The sequence below is a fragment of the Oncorhynchus kisutch genome, linkage group LG28 (assembly GCF_002021735.2).
Source record: "Oncorhynchus kisutch isolate 150728-3 linkage group LG28, Okis_V2, whole genome shotgun sequence".
Lineage (NCBI taxonomy): Eukaryota > Metazoa > Chordata > Actinopteri > Salmoniformes > Salmonidae > Oncorhynchus > Oncorhynchus kisutch.
In genome coordinates, this window is record NC_034201.2 from 49,683,445 (window position 1) to 49,694,993 (window position 11,549).

Genomic DNA, 11,549 nt, shown 5'->3' on the forward strand with positions numbered 1-11,549 from the left:
TATGTGTGTGTGTGTGTGTGTGTGTTACCTCTGTGTGGAGCTGAGAAGGTGAGCTTGTGTGTGTTAGAGGGGTCCTCCGGGTTTGACGTCCTCTGTTGGGGCCGTCTCCATCATGTTATAGGGGGGAGGGGGGGGTCTCTGCTGGGGGGAGGACAGGGGAAAAGAGGGGAGAGGAGGGGATGAGGAAGGGCGAAGGGGGAAGAGAGGAATTACAGCACATCCAAAAGATGCAAATGGATTAAAGATGCAATGAAAAGACAATAACAGCTTTTTGATCCTTATTGAGGTGGTACAGTAGTAGGAGGAGTTCTAGCTAGCAGTAGTAGGAGGAGTTCTAGCTAGCAGTAGTAGGAGGAGTTCTAGCTAGCAGTAGTAGGAGGAGTTCTAGCTAGCAGTAGTAGGAGGAGTTTCTAGCTAGCAGTAGTAGGAGGAGTTCTAGCTAGCAGTAGTAGGAGAGTTCTAGCTAGCAGTAGTAGGAGGAGTTCTAGCTAGCAGTAGTAGGAGGAGTTCTAGCTAGCAGTAGTAGGAGGAGTTCTAGCTAGCAGTAGTAGGAGGAGTTCTAGCTAGCAGTAGTAGGAGGAGTTCTAGCTAGCAGTAGTAGGAGGAGTTCTAGCTAGCAGTAGTAGGAGGAGTTCTAGCTAGCAGTAGTAGGAGGAGTTCTAGCTAGCAGTAGTAGGAGGAGTTCTAGCTAGCAGTAGTAGGAGGAGTTCTAGCTAGCAGTAGTAGGAGGAGTTCTAGCTAGCAGTAGTAGGAGGAGTTCTAGCTAGCAGTAGTAGGAGGAGTTCTAGCTAGCAGTAGTAGGAGGAGTTCTAGCTAGCAGTAGTAGGAGGAGTCTAGCTAGCAGTAGTAGGAGGAGTTCTAGCTAGCAGTAGTAGGAGGAGTTCTAGCTAGCAGTAGTAGGAGGAGTTCTAGCTAGCAGTAGTAGGAGGAGTTCTAGCTAGTAGTAGTAGGAGGAGTTATAGCTAGCAGTAGTAGGAGGAGGAGTTATAGCTAGCAGTAGTAGGAGGAGGAGTTATAGCTAGCAGTAGTAGGAGGAGTTATAGCTAGCAGTAGTAGGAGGAGTTATAGCTAGCAGCAGTAGGAGGAGGAGTTACAGCTAGCAGCAGCAGTAGTGGAAGGAGTTATAGCTAGCAGTAGTAGGAAGTAGGAGGAGTTATAGCTAGCAGTAGTAGGAGGAGTTATAGCTAGCAGCAGAAGTAGGAGGAGTTATAACTAGCAGCAGTAGGTGGAGGAGTTACAGCTAGCAGCAATAGTAGGAGGAGTTATAGCTAGCAGCAATAGTAGGAGGAGTTATAGCTAGCAGCAGAAGTAGGAGGAGTTATAGCTAGCAGTAGTAGGAGGAGTTATAGCTAGCAGCAGAAGTAGGAGGAGTTATAGCTAGCAGCAGTAATGTCATATAGTAATCATGTGGTAGGGGCTGGTTATAGTAGTAGTAGTAATGTCGTAGTAGTTATGCAGTAGGAAGTATAATGTGTATATATACATGTATGTATGTATGTATGTATTGTTGGGGAATAATCAGAATTGGTTGGTAACATAGGTAAGATGTTTTATATTCATCACATGTTTGTAAGTTACTTCTCATCAGATGTGTTTGTATAATACTGTGGCGGGGTTGCAGTATCTGTTCTATGTCAAGACTAAGTTGCTTGGGCCACAGAGAGGGGAGAGGTCAAGGTGTATCTCTTGGCTCCACAATGTCTGTGTGCCAGTCAATGTGTCTCTGTGATCTTGTCAAGATAGGGTGGATGTGATATATGCCTGTTGATATGAGAATTTGTTTTATGGTTCTGAGTTTGAGAAAAGAACATAGTTTAGGAGACAAAGATGAATGATAAATTATGGCCAATGCTGTCTGGCTATGTGTGTCTTTGCTATAAAGGATCTCAGTTGCAATGTGTAAGGGACTCTCAGAGAATTCATTGACAGACACTGAATTGATCTGAGAGTCACAGGGTTGTGATAGAGCTCATATAATTAAAGATGGACTCTATGATAACTCTGACTTGTGTGTGGTTTGCTCTCATGATTTGGTAAATACAGGAAATTTCCATGACAGTATGTATGTATGTATGTATGTATGTATGTATGTATGTATGTAATAGTGATAGTACCTGTGATGTGGTACGGGCTGGCTGGCACTGCTGTTCTCCTGGGGGAGTTAGGGTAGCTGCGGGGGGTTGGGGGCTGGTTGAGGGAGGAGGAGGGGCATAGGACAGGAAGGAAGGAGTCCGGGTAGGTGGCGTTCTGTGGCAGCAGTGGCTCGTGGTGGAGAGAGGCGTTCCGGAACTTAGCCAGTAGACTGTGTTGGGGGTTAAACTCACTGTGGCGGGGGACCAGCACTGGGGGAAGCACTGAGAGAAGGAGTGGAGGAGGAGGGAGAGGATGGAAAGGAGGGAGGAAGAGGAGGAGGAGGATGGAGAGGAGGAGGGGAAGGGGAAGGAGGAGGGAGAGGAGGAGGAGGGAGAGAGGATGGGGGGAGGAGGAGGAGGGAGAGGATGGAGAGGAGGAGGAGGAGTGAGAGGATGGAGAGGAGGGGAGGAGGAGGGGAGGGGGAGGAGGAGGAGGGGGGGGGGCAGGGAGGGGGAGCAGAGGGAGAGGAGGAGGAGGGGAGGAGCAGAGGAGAGAGAGCGAGAGAGAGAGAGAAAGAGAGAGAGACAGAGAGAGAGAGAGACAGAGAGACAGAGAGAGAGAGAGAAAGAGAGAGAGACAGAGAGAGAGAGAGACAGAGAGAGAGAGAGACAGAGAGAGAGAGAGAGAGAGACAGAGACAGAGAGGAGAGACAGAGAGAGAGACAGAGAGAGAAGAGAGAGAGAGAGAGAGAGAGAGAAGAGAGAAGAGGAGATAGAGGGAGAGAGACAGAGAGGACAGAGAGAAGAGAAGGGAAGAGGAGCAGAGAGAAGAGAGAGAGAGAGGAAAGAGAGATGAGAGAGAGGAGAGACACAGAAGAGAGAGATGAGAGACACAGAGAGAGAGAAGACAGAGAGAGAGGAGAGAGAGAAGAGAGAGAGAAAAGAGAGAGACAAGAGAGAGAGAGACAGAGAGAGACAAGAGAGAGAGAAGAGAGGAGAGAGAGAAGAGAGAGAGAGAGAGAGAGGACAGAAGAGAGAGCAGAGAATGAGAGAGAAGAGAGATGAGAGAGAGAGAGAGAGAGAGAGACAGAGAGAGAGAAGAGATGAGACACCAGAGAGAAGAAGACAGGCAGGAAGAGACCAGAGAGAGAAGAGAGAGAGACAGACAGAAAGAGACAGAAGAGACAGAGAGAGAGAGAGAGAGAGACAGAGAGAGAGAGAGCTTGATCAATATTCACATATTCTTCTCATATCACATGACTGTAAATCCAGTCTGTCTATGGACAGAACACTGTGCTGAGATCAGATGTCATCCCACATACCTGCTGACCTTTATCAAAGAGAATTAAAACACTGGAACAACACAACACATGACTAAGATGTGTCTGAAATGGCACCCTACTTCAAAGTACTTCACTATAGTGAATAGGGTTCTATAGGGACCCTGGTCCAAGGTAGTTCACTATCGTGAATAGGGTTCTATAGGGGCCCTGGTCCAAAGTAGTTCACTATAGTGAATAGGGTTCTATAGGGGCCCTGGTCCAAAGTAGTTCACTATAGTGAATAGGGTTCTATAGGGGCCCTGGTCCAAAGTAGTTCACTATAGTGAATAGGGTTTTATAGGGGCCCTGGTCCAAAGTATTTCACTATAGTGAATAGGGTTCTATAGGGGCCCTGGTCCAAAGTAGTTGACTATAGTGAATAGGGTTCTATAGGGGCCCTGGTCCAAAGTAGTTCACTATAGTGAATAGGGTTCTAAACGGGCCCTGCTCCAAAGTAGTTCACTATAGTGAATAGGGTTCTATAGGGGCCCTGGTCCAAAGTAGTTCACTATAGTGCATAGGGTTCTATAGGGGCCCTGGTCCAAAGTAGTTCACTATAGTGAATAGGGTTCTATAGGGGCCCTGGTCCAATGTAGTTCAATATAGTGAATAGGGTTCTATAGGGGCCCTGGTCCAAAGTAGTTCACTGTAGTGAATAGGGTTCTAAAGGGGCCCTGGTCCAAAGTAGTGAACTATAGTGAATAGGGTTCTATAGGGGCCCTGGTCCAAAGTAGTTCACTATAGTGAATAGGGTTCTATAGGGGCCCTGGTCCAAAGTAGTTCACTATAGTGAATAGGGTTTTATAGGGGCCCTGGTCCAAAGTATTTCACTATAGTGAATAGGGTTCTATAGGGGCCCTGGTCCAAAGTAGTTGACTATAGTGAATAGGGTTCTATAGGGGCCCTGGTCAAAGTAGTTCACTATAGTGAATAGGGTTCTAAACGGGCCCTGGTCCAAAGTAGTTCACTATAGTGAATAGGGTTCTATAGGGGCCCTGGTCCAAAGTAGTTCACTATAGTGAATAGGGTTCTATAGGGGCCCTGGTCCAAAGTAGTTCACTATAGTGAATAGGGTTCTATAGGGGCCCTGGTCCAAAGTAGTTCACTATAGTGAATAGGGTTCTATAGGGGCCCTGGTCCCAAGTAGTTCACCATAGTGAATAGGGTTCTATAGGGGCCCTGGTCCAAAGTAGTTCACCATAGTGAATAGGGTTCTATAGGGGCCCTGGTCCAAATTATTTCACTATAGTGAATAAGGTTCTATAGGGGCCCTGGTCCAAAGTAGTTCACTATAGTGAATAGGGTTCTATAGGGGCCCATGTCCAAAGTAGTTCACTATAGTGAATAGGGTTCTATAGGGGCCCTGGTCCAAAGTATTTCACTATAGTGAATAGGGTTCTATAGGGGCCCTGGTCCAAAGTAGTTCACTATAGTGAATAAGGTTCTATAGGGGCCCTGGTCCAAAGTAGTTCACTATAGTGAATAGGGTTCTATAGGGGCCCTGGTCCAAAGTAGTTCACTATAGTGAATAGGGTTCTATAGGGGCCCTGGTCCAAAGTAGTTCACTATAGTGAATAGGGTTCTATAGGGGCCCTGGTCCAAAGTAGTTCACTATAGTGAATAGGGTTCTATAGGGTCCCTGGTCCAAAGTAGTTCCCTATAGTGAATAGGGTTCTAAAGGGGCCCTGGTCCAAAGTAGGTCACTATAGTGAATAGGGTTCTATAGGGGCCCTGGTCCAAAGTAGTTCACTATAGTGATTAGGGTTCTATAGGGGCCCTGGTCCAAAGTAGTGAACTATAGTGAATAGGGTTCTATAGGGGCCCTGGTCCAAAGTAGTGAACTATAGTGAATAGGGTTCTATAGGGGCCCTGGTCCAAAGTATTTCACTATAGTGAATAGGGTTCTATAGGGGCCCTGGTCCAATGTAGTTCAATATAGTGAATAGGGTTCTATAGGGGCCCTGGTCCAAAGTAGTTCACTGTAGTGAATAGGGTTCTAAAGGGGCCCTGGTCCAAAGTAGTTCACTATAGTGAATAGGGTTCTATAGGGGGCCCTGGTCCAAAGTAGTTCACTATAGTGAATAGGGTTCTATAGGGGCCCTGGTCCAAAGTAGTTCACTATAGTGAATAGGGTTTTATAGGGGCCCTGGTCCAAAGTATTTCACTATAGTGAATAGGGTTCTATAGGGGCCCTGGTACAAAGTAGTTGACTATAGTGAATAGGGTTCTATAGGGGCCCTGGTCCAAAGTAGTTCACTATAGTGAATAGGGTTCTAAACGGGCCCTGGTCCAAAGTAGTTCACTATAGTGAATAGGGTTCTATAGGGGCCCTGGTCCAAAGTAGTTCACTATAGTGCATAGGGTTCTATAGGGTCCCTGGTCCAAAGTAGTTCCTATAGTGAATAGGGTTCTAAAGGGGCCCTGGTCCAAAGTAGGTCACTATAGTGAATAGGGTTCTATAGGGGCCCTGGTCCAAAGTAGTTCACTATAGTGAATAGGGTTCTATAGGGGCCCTGGTCCAAAGTATTTCACTATAGTGAATAGGGTTCTATAGGGGCCCTGGTCCAAAAGTAGTTCACTATAGTGAATATGGTTCTATAGGGGCCCTGGTCCAAAGTAGTTCACTATAGTGAATAGGGTTCTATAGGGGCCCTGGTCCAAAGTAGTTCACCATAGTGAATAGGGTTCTATAGGGGCCCTGGTCTAAAGTAGTTCACTATAGTGAATAGGGTTCTAGGGGCCCTGGTCCAAAGTAGTTCACTATAGTGAATACGGTTCTATAGGGGCCCTGGTCCAAAGTAGTTCACTATAGTGAATAAGGTTCTATAGGGGCCCTGGTCCAAAGTAGTTCACTATAGTGAATAGGGTTCTATAGGGGCCCTGGTCCAAAGTAGTTCACTATAGTGAATAGGGTTCTATAGGGGCCCTGGACTAAAGGAGTTCACTATAGTGAATAGGGTTCTATAGGGGCCCTGGTTCTATATAGTTACGTACCTGGTGTCTGTATCTGTCTGTAGGGGTTACTATAGTTACATACCTGGTGTAGGTCGGGGTTACTATAGTTACATACCTGATGTCTGTAGGGGTTACTATAGTTACATACCTGGTGTCTGTAGGGTTTACTATAGTTACATACCTGGTGTCTGTAGAGGTTACTATAGTTACATACCTGGTGTATGTACCTGTCTGTAGGGGTTAATATAGTTACATACCTGGTTGTCTGTAGGGGTTACTATAGTTACATACCTGGTGTCTGTAGGGGTTACTATAGTTACATACCTGGTGTCTGTAGTGGTTACTATAGTTACATACCTGGTGTCTGTACCTGTCTGTAGGGGTTAATATAGTTACATTACCTGGTGTCTGTCGGGGTTACTATAGTTACATACCTGATGTCTGTAGGGGTTACTATAGTTACATACCTGGTGTCTGTAGGGGTTACTATAGTTACATACCTGGTGTCTGTAGGGGTTACTATAGTTACATACCTGGTGTCTGTAGGGGTTACTATAGTTACATACCTGGTGTCTGTACCTGTCTGTAGGGTTTATTATAGTTACATACCTGGTGTCTGTAGGGGTTACTATAGTTACATACAGTACCTGGTGTCTGTAGTGGTTACTATAGTTACATACCTGGTGTCTGTAGGTGTTACTATAGTTACATACCTGGTGTCTGTAGGGGTTACTATAGTAACATACCTGGTGTCTGTAGGGGTTACTATAGTTACATACCTGGTGTCTGTAGGGGTTACTATAGTTACATACCTGGTGTCTGTAGGGGTTACTATAGTTACATACCTGGTGTCTGTAGGGGTTACTATAGTTACATACCTGGTGTCTGTAGGGGTTACTATAGTTACATACCTGGTGTCTGTAGGGGTACTATAGTTACATACCTGGTGTCTGTTGGGGTTATTATAGTTACATACCTTGTGTCTGTAGGGGTTACTATAGTTACATACCTGGTGTCTGTAGGGGTTACTATAGTTACATACCTGGTGTCTGTAGGGGTTACTATAGTTACATACCTGGTTGTCTCTACCCGTCTGTAGTGGTAGGGGTTGATACAGATGTCTTTCTGTTTGGATCCGAAGGCGAATTGGCAGCACTCCAAGGCCTTGAGTTCATGATGAGACTGTAGGTCAGGCCACCTCCACACTCTGCAGTAGATGACGTGGGGGAGACCTTTACGATGGGCATACCTGGAGACGACCGTTCCAGAGACGAGGGATCGTCACACACTTACCTGATGGGAGTAGGTAGAGAGGGGTTCAGAGACACAGAGGAGATGGAGGAGGTAGAGAGGGGGTCAGAGGACACATAGAGGAGGAAGAAGAGGTAGAGAGTGGTCAGAGACACATAGAGGAGATGGAGGAGGTAGAGAGGGGTTCAGAGACATATTAGAGGAGATGGAGGAGGTAGAGAGGGGGTCAGAGACACAGAGGAGATGGAGGAGGTGGTAGAGAGGGGGTCAGAAATACATAGAGGAGATGGAGGAGGTAGAGAGGGGGGTCAGAGACATTATAGAGGAGATGGAGGGAGGTAGAGAGGGGGGGTCAGAGACACATAGAGGAGATGGAGGAGGTAGAGAGGGGTTCAGAGAAATATAGAGGAGATGGAGGAGGTCGAGAGGGGGGGTCAGAGACACATAGAGGAGATGGAGGAGGTAGAGAGGGGGGTCAGAAATACATAGAGGAGATGGAGGAGGTAGAGAGGGGGGTCAGAGACACATGGAGGAGATGGAGGAGGTAGAGAGGGGGGTCAGAGCCACATAGAGGAGATGGAGGAGGTAGAGAGGGGGGTCAGAGACACATAGAGGAGATGGAGGAGGTAGAGAGGGGTTCAGAGACACATAGAGGAGATGGAGGAGGTAGAGAGGGGGTCAGAGACACAGAGGAGATGGAGGAGGTAGAGAGGGGTTCAGAGACATATAGAGGAGATGGAGGAGGTAGAGGGGGGGTCAGAGCCATATAGAGGATGGAGGAGGTAGAGAGGGGGTCAGAAATACATAGAGGAGATGGAGGAGGTAGAGAGGGGTCAGAGACACGTAGAGGAGATGGAGGAGGTAGAGAGGGGGGTCAGAGACACATAGAGGAGATGGAGGAGGTAGAGAGGGGGTCAGAGCCATATAGAGGAGATGGAGGAGGTAGAGAGGGGGGTCAGAGACACATAGAGGAGATGGAGGAGGTAGAGAGGGAGTCAGAGCCATATAGAGGAGATGGAGGAGGTAGAGAGGGGGGTCAGAGACACATAGAGGAGATGGAGGAGGTAGAGAGGGGGGTCAGAGACATATAGAGGAGATGGAGGAGGTAGAGAGGGGGTCAGAGACACATAGAGGAGATGGAGAGGTAGAGAGGAGGGGGTCAGAGGCATATAGAGGAGATGGAGGAGGTAGAGAGGGGGTCAGAGACACATGGAGGTAGAGAGGGGGGTCAGAGACACATAGAGGAGATGGAGGAGGTAGAGAGGGGTTCAGAGACACATAGAGGAGATGGAGGAGGTAGAGAGGGGGTCAGAGACACATAGAGGAGATGGAGGAGGTAGAGAGGGGTTCAGAGACATATAGAGGAGATGGAGGAGGTAGAGAGGGGGTCAGAGTCACATGGAGGAGGTAGAGAGGGGGTCAGAAATACATAGAGGAGATGGAGGAGGTAGAGAGGGGGGTCAGAGATATATAGAGGAGATGGAGGAGGTAGAGAGGGGGTCAGAGACACATAGAGGAGATGGAGAGGTAGAGAGGGTTCAGAGACATATAGAGGAGATGGAGGAGGTAGAGAGGGGGGTCAGAGACACAAAGGAGAATGGAGGAGGTAGAGAGGGGTTCAGAGACATATAGAGGAGATGGAGGAGGTAGAGAAGGGGGGTCAGAGACACATAGAGGAGATGGAGGAGGTAGAGAGGGGGGTCAGAAATACATAGAGGAGATGGAGGAGGTAGAGAGGGGGTCAAGACACATGGAGGAGATGGAGGAGGTAGAGAGGGGGGTCAGAGACACATAGAGGAGATGGAGGAGGTAGAGAGGGGGTCAGAGCCATAAAGAGGAGATGGAGGAGGTAGAGAGGGGGGTCAGAGACACATAGAGGAGATGGAGGAGGTAGAGAGGGGGTCAGAGACACATAGAGGAGATGGAGGAGGTAGAGAGGGGGTCAGAGACACATAGAGGAGATGGAGGAGGTAGAGAGGGGGGTCAGAGACATATAGAGGAGATGGAGGAGGTAGAGAGGGGGTCAGAGACACATAGAGGAGATGGAGGAGGTAGAGAGGGGGGTCAGAGTAACATAGAGGAGATGGAGGAGGTAGAGAGAGGGGTTCAGAGACACATAGAGGAGATGGAGGAGGTAGAGAGGGGTTCAGAGACACATAGAGGAGATGGAGGAGGTAGAGAGGGGTTCAGAGACACATAGAGGAGATGGAGGAGGTAGAGAGGGGGTCAGACACATAGAGGAGATGGAGGAGGTAGAGAGGGGTCAGAGACATATAGAGGAGATGGAGGAGGTAGAGAGGGGGGGTCAGAGACACAGAGGAGATGGAGGAGGTAGAGAGGGGGGGTCAGAGATACATAGAGGAGGAGACGAGGTAGAGAGGGGGTCAGAGACACATAGAGGGTATAAGAGAGGGTTCAGAGACACATAGAGGAGATGGAGGAGGTAGAGAGGGGGTCAGAGCCACATAGAGGAGATGGAGGAGGTAGAGAGGGGTTCAGAGACACATAGAGGAGATGGAGGAGGTAGAGAGGGGGGTCAGAGACACATAGAGGAGATAGGAGGGCAGGTAGAGAGGGGTCAGAGACATATAAGGAGATGGAGGAGGTAGAGAGGGGGGTCAGAGACACAGAGGAGGAAGTGAGAGAGATAGAGAGGGAGGTCAGAGACACAGAGGAGGAAGTGAGAGAGGTAGAGAGGGAGGTCAGAGACACAGAGGAGGAAGTGAGAGAGATAGAGAGGGAGGTCAGAGACATATAGAGGAGATGGAGGAGGTAGAGAGGGGGGGTCAGAGACATAGAGGAGATGGAGGAGGTAGAGAGGGGGGTCAGAAATACATAGAGGAGATGGAGGAGGTAGAGAGGGGGGTCAGAGACACATGGAGGAGATGGAGGAGGTAGAGAGGGGGGTCAGAGCCACATAGAGGAGATGGAGGAGGTAGAGAGGGGGGTCAGAGACACAGAGGAGATGGAGGAGGTAGAGAGGGGTTCAGAGACACATAGAGGAGATACATAGAGGAGATGGAGGAGGTAGAGAGGGGGTCAGAGACACATAGAGGAGATGGAGGAGGTAGAGAGGGGTTCAGAGACATATAGAGGAGATGGAGGAGGTAGAGGGGGGGGGTCAGAGCCATATAGAGGAGATGGAGGAGGTAGAGAGGGGGTCAGAGACACAGAGGAGATGGAGGAGGTAGAGAGGGGGGTCAGACACATAGAGGAGATGGAGGAGGTAGAGAGGGGTTCAGAAATACATAGAGAGATGGAGGATGTAGAGAGGGGGTCAGAGGAACATAGAGGAGATGAGGAGGTAGAGAGGGGGGGTCAGAGACACATAGAGGAGATGGAGGAGGTAGAGAGGGGGTCAGAGCCATATAGAGGAGATGGAGGAGGTAGAGAGGGTGGTCAGAGACACTAGAGGAGATGGAGGAGGTAGAGAGGGGGGTCAGAGACATATAGGAGATGGAGGAGGTAGAGAGTGGGTCAGAGACACAGAGGAGATGGAGGGAGGTAGAGAGGGGTCAGAGACATATAGAGGAGGAGATGGAGGAGGTAGAGAGGGGGTCAGAGACACATAGAGGAGATGGAGGAGGTAGAGAGGGGTTCAGAGACACAGAGGAGATGGAGGAGTTAGAGAGGGGGTCAGAGACACATAGAGAGATGGAGGAGGTAGAGAGGGGTTCAGAGACATATAGAGGAGATGGAGGAGGTGAGGGGGGGTCAGAGCCATATAGAGGAGATGGAGGAGGTAGAGAGGGGGTCAGACACATAGAGGAGATGGAGGAGGTAGAGAGGGGGGTGGTCAGAGACACATTAGGAGATGGAGGAGGTAGAGAGGGGGTCAGAAATACATAGAGGAGATGGAGGAGGTAGATAGGGTCAGAGACCACGTAGAGGAGATGGAGGAGGTAGAGAGGGGTGTCAGAGACCATAGAGGAGATGGAGGAGGTGAGAG

General features: G+C 48.8%; 1 protein-coding gene across 1 annotated transcript in view; it reads right to left on the reverse strand.

The window, feature by feature from the left end:
- Positions 1 to 11,549, reverse strand: part of LOC109881528 (mothers against decapentaplegic homolog 9-like) — a 41,780-nt gene that overhangs the window by 12,387 nt on the left and 17,844 nt on the right. The window contains 6 exon segments of the mRNA XM_031808324.1: positions 29 to 71; positions 73 to 138; positions 1,239 to 1,240; positions 2,115 to 2,354; positions 6,916 to 6,928; positions 7,439 to 7,581. Coding sequence (XP_031664184.1) covers positions 29 to 71; positions 73 to 138; positions 1,239 to 1,240; positions 2,115 to 2,354; positions 6,916 to 6,928; positions 7,439 to 7,581 — 507 coding nt within the window.